The sequence below is a fragment of the Hylaeus volcanicus genome, chromosome 7, assembly GCF_026283585.1.
Source record: "Hylaeus volcanicus isolate JK05 chromosome 7, UHH_iyHylVolc1.0_haploid, whole genome shotgun sequence".
In the NCBI taxonomy this organism is placed as follows: domain Eukaryota; kingdom Metazoa; phylum Arthropoda; class Insecta; order Hymenoptera; family Colletidae; genus Hylaeus; species Hylaeus volcanicus.
In genome coordinates, this window is record NC_071982.1 from 16,172,030 (window position 1) to 16,192,327 (window position 20,298).

Below are 20,298 nucleotides of genomic sequence, written 5' to 3' on the forward strand. Positions count from 1 at the left end.
TTACGCGGCTTTATTCCCTTCCGTACCCTATTTCCAGTCGATAAAAATCGTTAAAAATTCGTTATAGAATTTATAGTATAGTTTGGATATCAACAGATAAATAGCACGTACCCTTGTTAATGACGCTCCGCTTGACACGTGTTGTTACTTTTGATTCCATAGAACGTACGATGACCTCTCTCGAGTGAAGAAGCAGTGAGTAGGGAAAGTCAATGATAATGGTTGAGAATTTTCTCAGTTGTTGTCCAATGGTATTTTAACTGCACAAAAAAAATAATTCCTCTTAGAAACGTTTGAATTTGGCGCGCAGATACACACGACGCGCGCCATGCGCAATTCGGATACGGTTGAATAATCGTGAATTCGAAATTCGCGTCAATTTCGCGATTAACTTTCATACGCATATATTAACACAACATGTTTTGTTCGATAATACCGTACACGATATTAAAGCGTATAATATTAGTTAAAAGCAGTAATAATGAAGCAACAACCGATACTCGAAGTATCTTGCATGCAATTGTAATTTAATTTCGAGCAAAAACGTGACACCGATTTAATTGCAAATTCGATTGAATTTACGATAAAAAGTATAATATTATGCGAAGCAGCAGTAGAGAACACGGGATAGCAGTAATATCGATTAGGTATCAACAGGTAACCGGAACCGTACCTTAATGACTAGTTAATGACGCGGCGGCTAACACATCTTGTCACTTTTACTTCCACGAGACGACTGACTACTGCTCTCGCTCTAAGCCGCTCGGGTGGGGATGACGAAGTGAACGGCGCTGAGTAGGGGTAGAAGACGCCCTCTCATTGGGTGGATTCAAAAGGCCGCCGCTTACTAAGCGCTTTATGAGCGCAGCCGGCACTTTGTGAGCACTCACCCGCTCTGTGAGCGCTCACAAAGCTCGTATCTAGAATAACATTATCGACACATTAATATATTGTATGATCATGTTTTACCAAATTTTACATTGTGTTACGCAATGTGTCGCTTTTGCACTTTACTGGAAAGCACCTTTATGTACTTGTAGCTCATTTCGATTTCACATCTTTTTTATTTGATAATACTCCTTTTCGTCCTCGACTTTTTCATGTACTTGGCGTAATTTTTTTACTTTTTCGAAGTTTTTTATGGGGATTTACAATACCCAAATTGATCGTGTTAATGCTATCAAAATGTTTCACAATAATTTATAACACATTTTGAACGAAACAACCATAACCTCTCTAAGTATGAGTCGTGTAACCCAGTAGCCTTGTAATATAACCTACAGTCAGTGTAAGAAGTAATCGTACAGCAACCCATTTAAAACAAATGATTTCTGTACGAATACTTATTACAGTCACTATATTTGCAATGCCCAAATTAATTATGTCAATGCTATTAAAATATTTCACAGTAATCTGTAATACATACAATATACTTTGAACAGACGAGTCAATCATAACCTCTCTATGCATGAATCCTGTAACCTTGGTCAGGAATTCAGGAATGCGTACAAGGAACCAATGGAATTCCCAACACGTGATCATCTGATGTATATAAACCACGGAGAACTGTTGCTAACCTGTGTATAAACATAGCCTTTATCTCATTTTTATCTTAGTAGCGGAAGAATAATATGATGCAATTTATTATTGTACGTTTCATCTTGCATGTCCATTTCAAATCTTATTCATACTTTTCGTAAGCTTAATTTGTCGTTCGATGTGAACGCAGTCAAATTAAACTTATTGCGCATTATTTTCGTCACGTAGAAATCTCATATGATGTGACTTAGTTCGGTAACTGAAAGTATAATGAATATATTTCGTCTCACGGGTGATCTTTTGCATTTATTTGCAATTGTCGGGCTTCTTTATAAAATATGGAAAACAGAAAACTGTAGCGGTATGCATTTTTTAGTTACATTTAAAATTTACTATGGTTAATACATTGACTACACTTAGAAATCTTTAAACCATACTGTAATTTTTATGAATGTTTTGATTATATTCTACAGGTATCAGCGGCAAAACACAACTTTTGTTTGCAATCGTCTACACAGTCCGTTATGTAGATCTGATAACAAGTTATATATCAGTATATAACTCTTCTCTTAAAATTATTTTCATTACAATCTCATATGTAACAGTGTATTTGATATATATACGATTACAATCAACATATGAACATACTCGGGATACATTTAGGTATATTTGATATACATACAGCAATATATTCATCAAATAATTTTGTATATTTATATTTAGTGTCATTTTTTACATTTTGCTTTCAGAATCGAACTTCTAATTTTAGGTGCAATGATATTGGCAATATTCATTAACCATGAATTCACAGTTATGGAAGTATTATGGTCATTCAGCATTTATCTGGAAGCTGTAGCAATGTTGCCACAATTATTTTTTGTAGCAAAAGCAGGAGAAAAAAAACGCACCATGAATTATTATGTTTTTGCTATGGCAACTTATAAAGGATTTTATATTTTAAACTGGATTTATCGATACTATACACAAGACTTCTATGATTTTATTGCTGTAGGTGCTGGCATAGTACATGTGGTTGTTTACTTTAGCTACTTCTGCATCCCGATATATAAGAAGGAGAGTGATCTGTCCTATAATGCAGAAAAGACACCAGTTCTAACTATGCAATCTCCTACTCCACAATACATTTCTAATTGTCTCCTGGCAGAAACAAAAGATGAGTTTCCTAAAATACATAAAGGGACCAAACAAGAAAAATCTGGTAAAGATTCAATTTTTCTTATCTACCAAAACTGAATTGGAAACCTATTAAATAACATTTCTTTATCTTGTTTTATTTTTTTTTTTTTAACGCATTGCTATACTAATCTTTTACATTGTTTTTTTTATTTTTATACAGATTTGGCCAACTCAGTATAGCATTGCATACTGTAATGCATTATGTTTCAATTGCTCGTTTGAGAACAATGCATCAGCTTCTTCTCTACGATTTACAACATACAGCGATCAACGGCGAAAAATACTTAAATAAGAATGGCAGTTACAGCACAAGGGATATAATTTTGCCATACGAAAAATGAAAATTGAGAACATAAAGTATACTATACAGATAAAAATATATCATTTATATTTTCTTTAAAAATGTAATTATATCTTTCAGTTTGTATAACAAAGAAAACATTGAATTAAATCTTATACTTTTATATATACCGAACCCATTATCCTTTGCCCTAAAAGAAATATTAAATTTTTGTTTCAATTTTCCCTGAAAAACGCTTGGTGAAGAGATAGATATACTTCTCCTGATTACAAAAAGCATAATTCTTACGTGTTTTTTTTTTTTCATTATTGTACCGGAAACACTGGAAAAACTATTTAGTAGTTCATCTACTCTCCGTTGGTGGCGCCAGGTTACCTCCTCTTACTAGTGAATACATACATGTTTTACTAGGGATTTAGGTAAAAACAAACCAGAAGCTTCATATCGCAAACTATACGTTTACGACTAGCTTTTGCAATGGGAATTGCAATGCGCGCGTTCCTAAATATGTTAAGTCCGCGACTGACATAATATTTTTGATATACTGCATCGTAAACGTACGATACCAACGTACTATACCTAAAATGCTCAACAAACAGAGCTAGTTTTTCTATGCCCGTTTTATATCTGATTCGCATGATACATGGATACATCGAGATACATCTGTGCAGATCTGTGCTGGAAGAGAATGATCAAGGATGAGGAGATAAAGTTTCCGCCCCTGAAAGTTACTGCACTGTAAATTTGTATACTAGTCGTTATAAGTGAATGTCTTTGTCAATTGTCATGAGACAGTTACGATGCACTATTCTCGATGACAAGTTCTGTACATATAACAATTCCGAGAAATGATTATATATTTATGCACGTCTTTTGTACAACTTTTTTTAATAATGACTGCAATTTGAAAGGAAATCGACGGTGATCTTCACTGATTCATATCCATGGTATGTATTTAGTTTTTACGTAAAGCCAAAATTACCGTTTGATCATTCGTGTCAATATTGGCCTGTCAAATTAACGAGGAACATGTTACGCGACACTTTTGATTAATTAACATAAATGACGATCACGTACTGTGCCAACTGAAAATAGATGTAAACTTCGTTTCACGTACTGGAACGGATGACATAGAAATTACGCATTAGAAAGTATTTAATTTATTGTGCTCCGTTTTTCTTTTCTGTATCCAACGATAATCACGCGCACTTACGTAAATAAACGAATGAAATTAACATAAATTAAGTATGTACGAACGTGAATTACAAATTATTACGATTTCTAAAAACTCCGAATACAAATCGGACGTATGTATGTGAAAATTGGATCGTTAATACGTTTTTTTAAAACATAATTTATTGTTGAACGTCGAGTAAACATTTTTCGTGTTTTATTTGAAATTGTGAAATTTTTTTCTTTGTTTCTCATGTTTACATAATCTATGTAAAGCATTTCTAATATTGTACAAATTTGCGATTATGTAATTATGTTATAAACTAAATTTTAATACTTACAATAATTGCACATATGTTTTAGGCTTTACGTATGATGTCAGCAATTGTGCCAGGCACCCATAATGTAATCGATGCTAATCAAACTTATGATCATGCAGCAGAACGTCATAAACTATTGGAAGATTTATTAGCTGCTGCAAAAAAGTGTCACATTAGATTTGGTGGACGTACTGAATTAGCAACTGAATTAGATTTATCTGTTTCACATCTCTGTCATGTATTCGAATCAATTTTTAGTCACGGATTACGTACAAATTGCATTGGGAAAATTAACTCAGCTTTAAGGTAATCAAAAAGAATTTTTGCATAAATTCTGCTGGCCTTGCTAATTTTATCGGCCTTGTAGTAAAAATAAGTGAATTTGCATGACAATTTGAAACAAATAGTTTACTAGAAAATTCATTAATTAATAATTATTGAAGACTAACAACGAGCAATACATGTATTTACTACTCTAAATAATCAGTGACATATATCATTCAATATACTTTAAAGCCTTTGTAATCAGCAAGGTCAACACTTATGTACATAATTACTTACAATTCTTCTAATGACATTTCACAAAAAAATATTGCACTGCTTTTCATATTTTGAATGGTTATCACTTGTAGGATATCAACATACAGACGAGTGTTTAAAAAGATACCACTATGAGATGACTAATTCATTTATGACTACACATTTCATTGTGTTGATATGTATTATCTGTACCATTACAGGCATGTGTCCGACATAGTATCCGGTAGTAATACAAAATCATGCAGCATATCAGATATGGCATTTTGGCCATGCATAAAAGAGCAATTAACGTGGCATGAACAAGAACGTTTTAGTATATTGAAGAGAGTTCATACGGATTATGGTCGTGGTAGAGCATGGCTCAGAGCAGTATTAAATGAGCGTTCTCTGGAACGCCATTTACATACTATTATCGACCCTACTGTATTGTCTCCATACTACGAAGATTGGGCATTTTTACTTGACCAAGAACGTAGCGCAGTACTGCCAAATGTGGCTGCAGGTATAAAAACAATATAGTTTTATACTTGGCTATTTTGTCTATTAAAATCTATTATATATAATTTCAATTATTAGGTCTTGGTAGCATTTTATTTGCAATTAGTGTAGATAACGAAGAATTGGATAACAATTTAAGGGATAAAGATATGGAGAAACAAAAGGTTTCACTATCAGAGCCAATTATATCGTCTGCGGTACCAGGTAGTTAATCATTACAATTTTTATAATGATTATTATCCAGAAATTAATCAAATTTGCAATATCAGTATTAACAATGGCGATATTTGAATTAGGGCCTACTTTAAAACAACAGAAACAAAGAAAAAAAGTACCGACGCATATAATTTCCTTCGATAACGAAGACGATACGTCGGAGACTACAGAAACTACCGTTTCCGTTAGCGCACCTCCAACCTGTCTCAATTCCCCCACAATAATATCAACAAAAAGTTCTACGTCGCTTACTTTATCAGTGTCGCAATCTCAAAGAGAAACAAATGATAACGTAGCGGCCGACAAACCGTCTTCCGAGTGGGAGAAACGGTAGGTATAATTGATAATGTTACTTTTATTATAATTAATTATATGTTTATTAAGTTAATACTTGCAAACTTTTCAGTGAATCATTCGAAGAAGAGAAAGTATTAACCCCAGTTACAGATTCAGAGAATATGGGTGGACTTGTTCCTGTATCACCTTTAGATCAAACGTTAGATGACATGTTGATAGCTTTACCGAACTACTTAGATGTATGTATAGAGATAGTAGAATTCGTAATAAATGTTTGATAAACAATGTTTGTCCATAAATAAAAATTTATATATGATAGCCGATTAAGTATTTATTTAATAAAATTATAACGTTTAAAACTTAATACATAAGTCCTCTTCAGTATTAAATTCTATAAGTAACAAAAAAAGTTATTTTATTATTTTAAAAATCAATATAACAAAATTTTGTTACGCTGATTTTTTGTAAGAATGTAAAAATGATTTTCCGTAGGATTCATCCGAGGTCGCAGAAGCTGCAGTGGAAGCTACCGAACCACTTGCAGGGTTAGATGCTCATCTAGATGCAGATAGTTTAGACATAGAGGCGTTACGAATAAAACTTTTAGCAACTACCGAAGTACTAGAACAAGCTAAAGAGGACGCCGTGACTAGTAGATTGCAAATTGCTCGTTTACAAAGACAACACCAAAATTATCTCGAAAGACACGAGTTACAGTTGCAAACATTAAATAGGTAAAAATAACCATAATTAAATATCTTGTTGTAAAAAGTGTAGAAGTTTGTCGTTATTTAATATAATTCCAATGTGATTCGATAGGGAAAATGAGCTATTAAGACAACAATTACGCAAGTATGTAACGGCAGTACAAATGTTAAGAAGAGATTCCGATTCCACTACAGTCTCCGAAGAGGATCCATCGTTAGATTATCATAACGAAGCTCAACAGTACGAGGAAAAATTAATTCAGGTCGCAGACATGCACGCGGAATTAATGGAATTTAACGCTAGACTAACTCTTCAATTGACTAATAGGTATGATTACTATATATTTAATTACTAACATATGTACTTTATATTAACATTCGGAAAAAATTATGTAGGGATAGATTAGTTAAATTACTACAAGCTGAATTAGAGTGCCTTCGTGGCCCCTTGAATGAAGATGACCTACCATCAGAACCTCCATGTCTCATTCATATATGGATTCCATCTGCATTTCTTACAGGCCAACCTTCTGATATTCACCACGTTTATCAGGTAATATAAATTTCACATACACATAAAATATAAACATATTACAATGATTTAAACGTACGCATAAAATTATATTTATACTGTATTACTTGATACAGATATATGTACGCATTAGAGATACCGAATGGAATATATATAGACGATATGCGCAGTTTCATGCACTTTATAGAGAATTGAAAAAACATGATACTATTATTACTACTTTCGAATTTCCACCAAAGAAGACAATAGGAAATAAGGTATATATATTAACATGGATATTATAGAAGCTGTCAGAATAATACGACACATCACTTTCACTTCATATACCGTATTTTTAGGATGCTAAATTTGTAGAAGAAAGACGACAAAAATTGCAGCAATGGTTAAGACGGATTGTTGGGAGATTAGCACAATGTTCACCCGCGTTTGTGTCCAGACCAAGTAGACAGACGCTTATATCCTTAATGCCTTTCTTTGGGTAATTCATTTATACATTCCAAATTACTAGATACAGTAAAATTTGTTAAAATCTTATATAAAGTTTTGCATAGAAACATGTCCACATTAAAACAAGCATTACCTGTTTTAGTGATAACCCTAATACTGAGGATTCGAGGAAAAATAACTCTACAAGAAACACATTTTCTTCTTCCCCTCAATACATGGGTTTATAATTATTAACGTTTTTATAGACAATTTGTACATACACGAAGCCTTTTTATTTTAATGTATAAAATACTTATGTTGCTCTATATATATATTGTGTATATATATATATATATATTGTTGACAATTAAAGAGATGAGCATATGCCTGTATGTATACAAACACAATTAACATACATTCACACATATGCTGTTTATATACGATAATATGTATAAAATTAATATGTAGTCAAAATAATTAAAAGTTAATCTTTTTTACAAAAGTATGTATTATTTTTTTTTACAAATGTCTATATGTAGTATTATTTAAAAGTCTAATTCATGCTCAAAGAGAAATACTAATCCTATCTCCAATCTTTCAATCAGATAAAAAAATATATTTCTTATACACTATATAAATTTGTTATATGCCATATACTTTATAATAAACATATTAAAAAATATTTTTTTAATGTAGTTTATCAAATAAAAAATATGAATTGAAATGCATATGAGAGGTGATTGATTAACGTATGTACCAACAAAGGTATATTAAAAAACTATAGACAACGCAAAGAATTATAAAGAAAAAGTATCGTACACCGTTCTTATTGAATTGTACAATATTGACTTGAATCTCGTTTTCTAAAAATTTTATTCATGTAAGGCGCCTTAACAGTAATATAAAAAGGTACACTTTTCCATTTATACTTTATGATAAAAATAAAAGTGCATATTGTTATTGGAACAAGTACATACAGTATTATGCTGGTAAATAATACAACTAATCGCATATAAGATTCACAGGTTTAACAAGTTTGCATAAGAGTCTCACTATGGAGAGGTAAGGTTAGAGAATTCTCAAAGAACCAATTGTCGAAGAACAAATTTCTCACGTAAAACTCATTGTTCCTCAAGCGTAACGCTTGTTAAACAATAAATATATTCATTTCAACGAGGAATTTCAATCGTAATTCGAATCGATATTTGTACTGAGCGATACAAGACTGCGTTTTACCTTTCCATATTGAGATATAAAAGTTTCTTGTAATAGCAAAGTTTATCAAGACGTTAATATAATTATCATTAATACAATGACTACCGAGTTTGTGGAACCGTAATGCATTTTTTGTTTGTTACAAAGGAACCAACGGTACATTATTGTAATCATAGTGTGTTCAACGACAGCGCGATACGAACATTTTCTTTTGTTGCCCAAGAAAGCAGCAAAATAAATGACAAATATCGATGCAACGATATTTGTCGCTTTCGGGGTTGAGGACGCTTACATTTAATTCGATACTGATGTATCGAACAAGTAAGATTGTGTGGTAGTCGATGTATTAGATGTAATTATATACGCTTTAAACGAATCTATGGAATCTATGTTATAGCGCGTCGCAATCATAGCATCATAATCATAGTAAGTTTCGTAACGTAACGATACACGTTTACATTACTTGTAAAATTGTTTATAAATCAGACACATTCATTTTCAAGACAGTATCATACAATCTAATATTTTGTCTTGCAAGAGAGAGAGAGAGAGAAATAATCGAATAAACCGTTAAATATGTTATTTAATGTTTCGATAACGATATGGAGAATCGATACTTAAGATTCAATGGATACTAGAAGAGATTAATACAAATCATTAACAAAAACGTAAAAAAAGTAACGAAGATTGTGAAAAAAAAGTAATTAAAAAATATCTCTAAACATATGAATCATTAAAACTTTGAATATCAAATATAAATAATGAATAATAATGATGAAATACTCAAAAATAAGGCAATAATATTCTTTTACATACTAAATCTTATATTTTAATTTGCCTTTATATTTTTAAATTCGATAATGCACGAAAAATACAATGCGTAAACTTATCACTTAAAGAGTATTTTATTCCGCAGAAAATATGAGTTTATCTATACACATGTAGCGTTTTCATGAGAAATCATCAGATTGAAGAAAATGAATCTGGATCATGAGAAATTAAGATACTTTACAATACTGATACGCGCAGTGCTAACTAAAAAAAAAGAAAAAAAAACAGAAAAAAAAAAGATATTAAATGGGTGTGTTCGTGAAAATGTATCGATACCTTGATTTACGATTCACAGAAATGCATGTGATTATCGTTTAAATGAATTATTTATTATTGTTCAAATAAAAAAAATATATAATTCCATCGAGTAAGAATAATGATTAAAAAAAAGTAAAAATGCCTTCATTTAAAAAAAAGAAAATACAATCTCGATAATTATAAAATTTCGATCGGAAACATAACAAAATTCGAAGATTTTGATGTTAAAAATTTCGAACAAAAAATATATATATACATACATATATATTTATAAAAAAAGTTAACGATTACTATGATTTTGATAATTGCATTGTGCCGTTCGGAGAAGGAGTCTAATCTCAGTTGACTATGGACAGGCCAGTATTGTGGTAATATTTTTGTTTATACATATTTTAAAAGTTCGCATTGATCCACAAGTATTTTTCGTTCAACGAACTTTTTCGCGAGACGCACGAAAATTACAGAATTCGTTGGCCTTAGTCACTACGTTCCGTACAAAGATTTCATCGTTAAACGGCTTTAAATTATTATTTACATTCACTAGCTCTCTTCGCTGACTAATTTTGATTTAGCCCTAGGACAGATTCGAGATTCGATAGATTCTTATGTATTATTTAATTAAAGTTATTGATTTTCGATGTACCGTTGCGAATGTGTTTAGTACTGTGTTCGTAAGTTTACATTGTAAGATACTCTTCATATATTAATAAATAGAAAAATTCATCAACCAAAGATATTAATTTACAATCACCAGAAAGTTAATTATACAAAATAAATAAAATATATTTTTATAATATAGAATTCATTATAGTTAAATTGATATGAACACGCGACAACATGACATATTATAAACAAAATTTTGTATCCCTGCGCCTAGAATAAAGTACAATAAATAATATTTCATGTATTTATTATAAAACAGTGAATAAAAGCTGCGTTTATCTTCACCAAATATATAAAATTTGTTAAGATATTCCCTTTGCAACATACAAGCTTTATGCATTAAAAAAGTTTTCATAATTCTGAGCATCTTACAAATTACAATGTACAGTCAACAATCTTCGTTTTGTTGTTTTTTTTTTTTGTTATGCGAAAACTTTACAACGATACGTCTGGACAGTCCTAGGGATAAATGAATTCGTAATTGACATAATCATTTTGCCATTCTGAAGCCTGCTCAGATTTAGATATGTAGAAAGAATGTACCGAACAGTAGTCACGTAAGGATCGTTTAGTAACGAATTATAATCCCTATATTGGATCATAGGTAACCGGAGAAATTTGAGCCTAATTTTATTTCGCTTTAAATTTAGGTATATCCAAATAACAGGTAATCTTTAGTGTAGCAGTCTTTACACACATTCCTATGTTCATGAAATTGACAACAAAAGCTAACAATAATGATAACACATTATGCAAGTACACGAAGGTTAAAAAGTGGAGCCTTATGAGTGTAGTAAAAAATAATAAGGCTAGCCTTTTTCTAAAGTAATTTCCTCCTCTGCTTATTAGTAAAAGTATGAAACGTTTTATTCACTATGATTAATACAATGTGTTATGTTAAAACATCTTTCTTTTTCCTCTGTTAAGTGAAAATATGCCAACAGATGAAATATGCGTTCGATAAGTTCTTTTTTTTTCATTTTGGAGCGTTTGCAAACTCGACGTTCGCATTCACATATCCTTACAGCGATGGGATAATGTCATTTAGGTCCATAGCGAAAATAAATAAAAGAAAATCTTCTTAAGCTAGTAGATAGCAGATTAGGTTTGTATTGTATACTCGTTAACTAGCCAGTGCATTTTGTATATATCCTGACTCTCTGATTAACCTTCCTGTCTATTTAGCACACTTTGCCACGCATTCTAAGGCATGAACTTCCTAGTGAGCTGGATAAAAGAGAGCATAGACCAGTGTGCCAGGTACTTTATGTGTTAACATTTTTCACTGTTGTAGCTAGATACATTATAATATTAGAAAGTATATTACTATTGTATTTAAAAAACTGTTCTTCCCTGCTCTCGATCTTATACTTTATTAAGATCCTTTTATTCCTCAGACCATAACTATAAAATCGTTTGCAAAACGTTCTGTATTAGAAAGCAAAAAATAAATTGAACTTCTTGAGTGGCTATGTCTGCATTATACTAAATAATAAGTTAACCCATCGCACGAATAACTACTGATCTTTTTACATAGTGTAGACAGTTTATATCAAAATATTTTTTTACAATATTTAGTATTCCTTTGATTATTCTTACCATAAGAAAATTCAAAGAAATCAACGTAACTGCTAGCTATGAAGTTTAATGTAATAATATTCCCTGCAGACCACATACTCCAAGTATTTTACAATGCTAACGTAAATTTGAAGCACTGAACGAGTTTCAAAGCATTCCAATTAATTGCACTCGTGCAAAATCTTTTATTTCGATAATGCAACGAACTTTAATGTTATTCGTGGATGGTTTAATCAGGATTCTGACATTACAACACATGCACACTGTCATTTGTATAGAACGCAGATTATAATTTTTTTTTTTTATTACGATCCGCGTTTATACAAAAGCCTACAGTCACACCAATACTGTGCCAAGTTAGGGAGCCGTTTGTATGCACATCTGATACCGCACTGGCTTAAAGCACATATGTCGTCACTTGTTACTGGAATCAATGTTTAATTTTACCATTCTTCATATTTTTACTCATTACATTTCGACCTTGTATCGTTATGTTCATTCTATCATACATTCATCAACCTGTCGTTACATGCTGTATTGGTTGTACATATTCAGATAGTAAACTAACATAATACAAGTTAAACCAAAAATTTTGTAACCCTATGGTAATATAGTTATTAAACAATAAAATATACTCTTGTAATTAACTTAAGTTCCATAAGTTGCTTTATGACACTGAACACTATAATAGAACAAAGTGCTTACTTTACGTTCAAAGTACAAACTTATTGCCTAAGAAATTAATATAAAAAGAAAACTATGCAAAAGTGCACATTTGTACACGTAATACAAAATAAACTATCGTGACAATTAATTTATGCCTTTATCTTACATACGCGACACTAAAAAAGAAAAGTAAAGAATGTAAGTGTATAAATCTAGAGGATATAATTCTAAAAAATAATGTACCATAGGGATACACTATTTTCGTGCTCCTCATATAATAATTTGAATATTTTCAGCATACAAGTAATAATACAAAACGATACAAAATTCTAACAAGTGTTTTGTTCTGCTTTGTTTCACTATCCAATCGAATTATTTAAATTGATAAAGATCTAATGAAAACATTATAGAGGGTACCAATGTACATATCCAGGCACGTGTACCCATTTTGTATCAGTATAATTTTGCTTTTCCCAACAATCAAATTTAATACTTTTCGACATTTTGAATATTTATCCCTGTATACAAAACTAAAGTCATTTAGCACATTTTAGCACTAAATTTAGAATACACAATTTTATTAGTCTTTTTCCCTGTAGAACACAATGTTCATTCGTAAATGTCGTTTTTTAGTTATCACAAATTATTGTTCCTCGTATTTATTATTGTTTCAAACATTAACGGAGCTCAAATGCTTTTTTAATATTTTGTATCAATGCAATTATAACTGCTTTAATTACACAATCACGATACCCGAATGTTGGATCGCACTGGAAACAGGCTGCTTTTCGGTAACTTTTTCTTTGTTGGTATATGCTTTCATATCAAAGTAAACGACTTTCTACCCATGAGGTCGTTAAAAAAAAATATATGTACCAATTGGGTTTATAAACATTATTTCATAAGGTAAAGAGCAGGACTATGGATTTGGAGGGGGTGTAGTTGGTGTTGTATGCGAAGAGGGTGATGCACTTGCAACCATCGTTGGACTGGCTGGCTGTTGTAATGGCAGGAACGCTGATCCCAAGCTAGGTTTTAACTGGAATGCTACACACGGCTTTGGGCAATAGTCTAGTTTGCTCAAGTCTATCATGGGTCGCCTATACATAGAAATATAATTGCTTCAGTGATACTGAAGTATACATTTCAAAATTTTAAACATATCCAAGCATATGAGGAACATTATTTTATTTCGAGAAATTTAGGTAATCTTCCCTTGGTTAAACTCTACACGGATTATATCTTCAATCTAATTTCTGAAAGATTATTCTTTACGAATGGGATGAAATGGACGGTACGTTACTGTACAATACAGTCTGAGTTGCCTACAAAGTGGTTTCATTTTAAGTAAACATGCATGAGGAATTACCTGGCATCCTCTACAAATTTCAGATTGACTTTCTCACAGCCATCAGGTGGTTCTCTTGCTAGGAACCTATTAATGTGAGGAGAGGTGCCAAGACGTCCTTCTCTATCTTGCTCAGGGGTTGAACCACGACTTCCACCTTAAAGATACATTGCAATATCTAGATTAGTAATAACGCGAAAGTGCTGTCATATTGTATACATAAATTGAAAAACAAATATTGTTAAATCATGCTATTAAAAACTGAAATCATCCAATGCATATATTTATGAACATACATTCGCGTAAATTGGAAATGGTGTTAAACATTAAAATTAAACTTCATCCTACTTTGCTAATAATACAAATACGTTTAAATAAATGTAACAATACATATCAATTATGAATATTTTATTATCGTTCTATCGTGCAATTATATAATTATTATATTAAAATTTCTACTAAAATAACGTTTCCACATTGTAAAGTATGTTGTATTTTAATCAACAATGTGTACTATTAGGACTTTATTTAGTAACAATATGTAATAAAAATGGCTCTAAGAACATTGCGTTGAAATATATATATGTATGTAAAACAACTATATAAGGCATAAAATATTGCATGCAACCATGAATGCAGTAAGTAAGAATATTATAAATACATCGTATTTTATTAAAAACAGATTCGTTTACCATGTAATGTCATAATGTATTGTTTTAATTAATTGTGAAAAATCAGAAATTCCACATGTAGTATTGATGGTATTGATATTCGATGTCCTATAAAATATATACATTTTGATATTTGAAAACAAAACAAATCATGCACATACTTTAGATTTAAAATATATATTTGTGTGCACATATATTTATGAGACAGTAAAACATTTGTAGACAGACATGTAAAATCTCATTAACTAGATGAACAATGACATTCAGAAAAAAAAAATTAAAAAAATTAGGACAAACAAATTCAGTTAAAGGAATTTCATGGAAAAAAACAAAAGGAACATTTCCACAAATATGCGCCAACCTTGTAAGAGATCGCTAGGCGGACGGGAGGCATCCATAAGACCAGGAATCAGCGGAGACTCAGAATTCCTAGATGGAGGGCCTGTCTCAACAGGCACACACCATAGTTAGTCTGTTATTTATAATATTACCAATAACCAGAAATAGTTCACACATATATGGGTACATATATGTATCAAAAAATATGTATAACTTTTCATGTATTTCCCAAATTACAAAAAACTATTGTATTAAATATACTATTAACGAATATTAAGTATAATTACACATTTGCAAATATTGAAACTAATGTAACAATTGGAAAGTTTTCGTAAGTTTAATGTAAAACTTTTACAGCCATATATGATGTGAGAACACTGATCACTACCTCACATATCTGAATATTCTTAAACAATAATCGATAAAAAACTGAAATTACCTGAAGAATAAGAACTGGATGGAAGGTCTGTAGCTGGTGTTTGTGTGTTGACGCTGCGGGTAGCCCTCAGTAAGTCTGCTAGTGGTGCACGATGCCCTTCTGGTGTAATTTGTTCACGATATCGTGCGTACTGTAACAGATTAAATATTTAAATTAAAATTGATTTGTACGACTACATTTAGAGAGTTACCGTTAAACATAAAATATGACTTACTTTATCTTCCACTGGATGATCAGGATCACTAGGGTTAGTTGCAGATTTAAGAACGAGTCCTTCAATTTCTTGATTCAATCCTTCGATAGAAGAACGCATTGGAGGCCTCATTGGTTTCATAGGGATGTTCATGGGACTTGCCTTTGTACTCAAGCTAAATTGGTTGTCTAATGCAATAATACAAATAATATACATAACGATGTCTAAAAGAAGAAATATTTTTATATCATTTTAAGTTTTTAAACGGACTTACGTATAGATGTTTGAGAAGCAATACTGGGTGGAAGTACTGTATGATCTGCAGGAAAGGCAGGTGGTGGTCCACCAGGCATTATGAGTCCAAATGCAGCTGTCCTCTCTCTACTGCTGGTGCCCTCCTTATTTGTACGCTGTAATCTACATTACATTTTGTTTTGTAATGAATACTATTTCTAATATTGTTGCTAAAAGAAATAAAGCCTTAAAAAATTCTACATACCGATGCCTGAAGTACTTTTCTAATTTTTCATCTGTGGTAGTTTGTTCTGTAGGATGACGTGTGTGTAATTTCCTTGGTTCATTGGACCATTCTTCTGTCTATAAGCGAAATGTTAAATTAGAACAAATATATAACAAAATGTTTTTTAAAGACGAGAATTCTTAAAGTTAAATAGAGTTAATATACCTGAGTAGATTTATTAACCAAAAGAAGACTGGAATGAATGTAGTACGAATCGCGGGGCCATTGTCCTTTCAAATAGATAGTATCTAACGACGCCGTCCTCCGAATATTTTGGTTTCCGCTTAAACTTTCGCTGCATCTTCCACTTAATGTTTTTGATTTTGCTACACACAAAAAAAATTTTAAATGAACATTTGTCAAATTTTATAATACATAACACAGATATTTATCAGTAAAGAACATAATATCATTGTGTAAATGCAAACCAGAACCGGTCTATCTAGAATGTATTCGGTTACTGGATGAAGTTAGATTACTTAGGAAGGATGAAGGAAGAAGTATATATTGAATTTTTGAGTTGTTTCTTGTGGAACCGATCTAAAAGTATGTATTCGGTTGCCAAATTAATAGAAAAAATGATTATAAAACTATAGATGAAAAGATATTCATAAAGCAAAGAAAGTATTATTTATACTAAAAATATTATCACATATTACTGATTGAACTATATTTTTTTCAATGACGTACACAGTTTATACTTACAGTTACAATACTGTTTCATGATTAACAATTCACATAAATTTTAAGATGCTCGATTATAGTAATAAATTTGCAACAAAGTATATATCAAGAAAAATATAAGACATTTAGTATCTCTTTCATCATTTGTTTCTTCTATCAATATATTTATACACAATTACATCTACAACATGTATTTTACACTCAATGAAACAAAAATATTTGCAATGTTTGCAAAAGACAAAATCACAAGAAAACAATTACAAAGACAACAATGCAACAGATTACAAATGTTTCACAAAATGTACAAAGATGTGATAAACATTCGAATGTTGGTATATCTTGATGTTGGAAGAAAGAAAGTTGGCATTTGAATGGAGGGTTTGGAAAATGTAAAATGACAGTCACATTAAAAAGAGACAATGTAGAGTATGTATAACATCATACAAATGATTTATAGGCAGATGGAACATAGAAATTTATATTATTATGATACAACATGATCCAGGAAAGGTAAGTGACTAACAAGGATTCACACATTACAAAACAAAGTAAGAAAATACAACATTGGAAGAGTCATTAATCCCTTCATGTCTGTATTTAGATGTAGTGACTACTCTTTTTTTCATTGATTACTAACCCATGAACATTATAAACACAATTGTTTTTGAAATCTAAACCAAAATCAAAAAGTATTGTCACCACATAACCTATATCATTTACTTCATAATAAAAAAAATATCAGTATGCTTTCATTGTTTTCTTACTTAGCTTATTATCATGTCTTTTGAGTATGGCAATAATTTTGTGATTCTCTGTTGAAATAGTAAACACTCTTATAAAAAAAAGTATAGGAACCATCTTATAGAATATTGAAAGAGGTTTGTATTCGCTTGAAAATAACTAACGTAGTTAGACAATAGTAGTTTACTGCGTAACCAAATATAATATCAGAAAAGTCATTAAGTGGAGTTAAAAAAGATTTTATTGTTATTTTTGTTTGAGAAATAAACCTTTCAGCAAATCTTTACTTTCATATTAACTACTGCGTGCCATAACACCACCACTTTATTAAAAAATACTCCTGACCCATGTACTTGATAAAGAAAAAAATCTGTTTATCAACTCTGATCCAGGGTCAAAGAAAGGTTGTCTGCCACTGATCTAAACAATCTATTTCCTAATTTAAAAAAAAAAAAAAAGTATTCGACCCCTTTCACTGTGTTTATAACCGAGTTATTACTGTAACATTTGTCCCCGTGCCAATAATTTAAATTCACCGTGGAGCCAGTAAATACCTTTGTAAGAGAGAGAACCGGGACTTCGTTGTCCCGAGGAAGAGGTCTCCGGCGAGATGCGGGCCCGCCACGCATTCGCGTTCGTCGGCGATACGGTGGGACTGTTGCTATTGCTCTTCCTGAGACTGCTGCCCTGCCGGCCTTGTCGTAACAGCGAGCTTACGGGTAGAGTCGCGCGCATTGGGCCCTGCTTCGATGTCGAGCAAGGCGAGGACTTTCGCATTCGCTGTGATCCCGACATTTTGTCATGTAGACGAATGCCACACGGGCCCTCGGGATGCTGGTGTGTTTGGTACACTGTATCGTGCGTGTTGTACTAAAAGGACGGGGCGCCGCGGGCACCGTTCAGGGCACGAGGCCTCCGAGCACCCGCGACTTTGTCGCGCACACGCGCCGACAGCAGCGGTGGGTGCCGACAGCGACGACGAGATTTCTAATCGTTTATGATGCTCGTCGTCTCGGTGGCGGGCGAGAATCTCATCGACGATAGTGGCAACAACGACGACGGTGGCGCGACGAATTCACCAACAACGACGACGTGAACGGTGGCAGCGACGGCGCGACGACAATGCCCTACGCGTCTTGTCATTTGCAATGTTCTGCTGCTGGCTCGGCACGCACGTCACGTGATCGCCCGTCCCGGCTGGTCATTGGTGCAACGCTAGCCCGTGGAGCGTCGTACTACGCTCACCCGTGGGGGCCGCGTTCCATTCACTACCACCGTAGCACCGTAGCTAGCGTCCTATCGTCCTCTCACTCCTTCGTTCTTTGATTCTCTCTCTTTCTGCTTCGCGCTCGTGCAGCGACACACTCACAGGGCCGGCTTCACGTGGAAGCGAAGTATACACCGCATCTGGGCGGGCGTCCCTTACCAGGGGGGGCTCTTCGACGAGAAAAAACGAAAAATTTTTCTAATTGTTTGGGAAAGGTTAATCGTTGAACTTTCCAGAGCGATACCTCCTCCTCATTCGTCGACAGACCAGACCATTACGAGAACTTGACGTTTCGTCCTCGTAACGTTCGATCTTCAAAAGTCTGTTGTTTGAAAATAAATACCTCTCCTTGACAAATGAAACGAGATGTTGTACCGGAAAGTCCAACGACGAACCTCTCTTAACAACTTCACCGAGGACTACACGTATGAGCTACAAATGATTAGCTTTTCAGGAATAAAAAAGGTGAAATCAAGGAAACACGAGTAACGCGAGTAATCGTATCGCGAATGTAGCTTTCCGTGTAAACTGACAAAGTAGAGATACGATTATTCAAGAGTTTTCCTAGTTAGAAACGAGAAAAACACAATTTTTAAAAAGATCATAATCGTGACAGTAATCTGTGAAACGATATCGTTACGTGACATAAAGTTAGTGAATCTTGTTGAATGATAGTTGAAACTTGAAAACCGTGGTTTCGTTTACTTTTAATTGGTAAAATTAGAAGGGGCGCCTAAATTGAAAGTTGCATCGAGGCGCTGGTGATCCCGTCGCCGACCCTGGACACTCAAATTCACCCTTTCCCGATTACCTCGATGCTCCGTTGCCAAAAACGTTGTTTATCGTCGTCCCCGATACTCGCGCGTCACCTTTTTTCCGACACGATTGTGGCCCGAACGCTTATCTTCGACGTAGGCTACGCGAGTCGCACCGAATCCCTTGTTTTCCACCGAAACGCGTCGGCAATCGAAAGTATGTTTTGGTATACGTGTTACGAACTCGTGCGCAACTCTGCTTACATACACCTGGCGCGACATACACGTACAGGGCACAGTGTGTAGCGTCTTACGTTTCACGTTATGTACGCAATGGAGGAGCACAAGCCGATGAATAGCGTGTGTGAATAACTTTCGTGTACG

The 20,298-nt window shown here is 33.0% G+C and overlaps 3 protein-coding genes and 1 long non-coding RNA gene across 8 annotated transcripts in view; 2 read left to right on the forward strand and 2 right to left on the reverse strand.

Moving 5' to 3' along the window:
- LOC128879990 (uncharacterized) overlaps nt 1-1,183 on the reverse strand; it is a 56,132-nt gene extending 54,949 nt beyond the window's left edge. For all 3 annotated transcript variants that reach the window (XR_008457726.1, XR_008457725.1, XR_008457724.1), the window contains exons 1-3: nt 1,025-1,183; nt 674-920; nt 112-260 (exon numbers count right to left, since the gene is read on the reverse strand). This is a non-coding gene — a long non-coding RNA (uncharacterized LOC128879990). The remainder of the gene's footprint in view (nt 1-111; nt 261-673; nt 921-1,024) is intronic.
- Nucleotides 1,184-1,593: 410 nt separating this feature from the next.
- Nucleotides 1,594-3,202, forward strand: LOC128879989 (ER lumen protein-retaining receptor-like). The gene is made up of 4 exons (XM_054129593.1): nt 1,594-1,900; nt 2,013-2,202; nt 2,289-2,758; nt 2,897-3,202. Exons 1-4 carry the CDS (start codon nt 1,810-1,812, stop codon nt 2,914-2,916), a joined length of 771 nt encoding a protein of 256 aa, XP_053985568.1. The 5' UTR covers nt 1,594-1,809; the 3' UTR covers nt 2,917-3,202.
- A 412-nt stretch (nt 3,203-3,614) lies between these two features.
- On the forward strand, nt 3,615-10,189 carry LOC128879987 (sorting nexin-29). Its single transcript, XM_054129589.1, has 12 exons — nt 3,615-3,984; nt 4,574-4,836; nt 5,271-5,572; nt 5,647-5,772; nt 5,865-6,114; nt 6,191-6,320; nt 6,574-6,815; nt 6,901-7,116; nt 7,185-7,341; nt 7,437-7,577; nt 7,659-7,798; nt 7,910-10,189. Exons 1-12 carry the CDS (start codon nt 3,982-3,984, stop codon nt 7,992-7,994), a joined length of 2,055 nt encoding a protein of 684 aa, XP_053985564.1. The 5' UTR covers nt 3,615-3,981; the 3' UTR covers nt 7,995-10,189.
- Nucleotides 10,190-11,678: 1,489 nt separating this feature from the next.
- On the reverse strand, nt 11,679-19,315 carry LOC128879988 (glucocorticoid-induced transcript 1 protein-like). Of its 3 annotated transcripts, none has more exons than XM_054129590.1 (9): nt 18,447-19,313; nt 16,633-16,793; nt 16,447-16,544; nt 16,222-16,364; nt 15,969-16,135; nt 15,755-15,884; nt 15,338-15,418; nt 14,327-14,462; nt 11,679-14,057 (listed from the first exon to the last, which is right to left on the reverse strand). In XM_054129590.1, exons 1-9 carry the CDS (start codon nt 18,685-18,687, stop codon nt 13,877-13,879), a joined length of 1,338 nt encoding a protein of 445 aa, XP_053985565.1. In that variant the 5' UTR covers nt 18,688-19,313; the 3' UTR covers nt 11,679-13,876. The 3 variants fall into 3 exon arrangements, with proteins under 3 accessions (XP_053985565.1, XP_053985567.1, XP_053985566.1); XM_054129592.1 differs by having other exon boundaries at nt 17,916-18,588; XM_054129591.1 differs by lacking the exon at nt 15,338-15,418 and having other exon boundaries at nt 18,447-19,315.
- Nucleotides 19,316-20,298: the final 983 nt, after the last annotated feature.

Excerpts from the sequence above, each read along its gene's own strand:
- LOC128879989 (XM_054129593.1), top strand. The coding sequence starts at position 1,810 with ATGAATATATTTCGTCTCACGGGTGATCTTTTGCATTTATTTGCAATT. Across the intron at positions 1,901-2,012 it reads GAAAACAGAAAACTGTAGCG|GTATCAGCGGCAAAACACAA; the intron begins GTATGCATTTTT and ends TATATTCTACAG. Across the intron at positions 2,759-2,896 it reads GACCAAACAAGAAAAATCTG|ATTTGGCCAACTCAGTATAG; the intron begins GTAAAGATTCAA and ends ATTTTTATACAG.
- LOC128879987 (XM_054129589.1), top strand. Across the intron at positions 5,773-5,864 it reads TATATCGTCTGCGGTACCAG|GGCCTACTTTAAAACAACAG; the intron begins GTAGTTAATCAT and ends TATTTGAATTAG. Across the intron at positions 7,799-7,909 it reads TCCTTAATGCCTTTCTTTGG|TGATAACCCTAATACTGAGG; the intron begins GTAATTCATTTA and ends TACCTGTTTTAG.
- LOC128879988 (XM_054129590.1), bottom strand. The coding sequence starts at position 18,687 with ATGTCGGGATCACAGCGAATGCGAAAGTCCTCGCCTTGCTCGACATCG. Across the intron at positions 16,365-16,446 it reads GAAAAGTACTTCAGGCATCG|ATTACAGCGTACAAATAAGG; the intron begins GTATGTAGAATT and ends AATGTAATGTAG. Across the intron at positions 14,058-14,326 it reads AAATTTGTAGAGGATGCCAG|GCGACCCATGATAGACTTGA; the intron begins GTAATTCCTCAT and ends TTCTATGTATAG.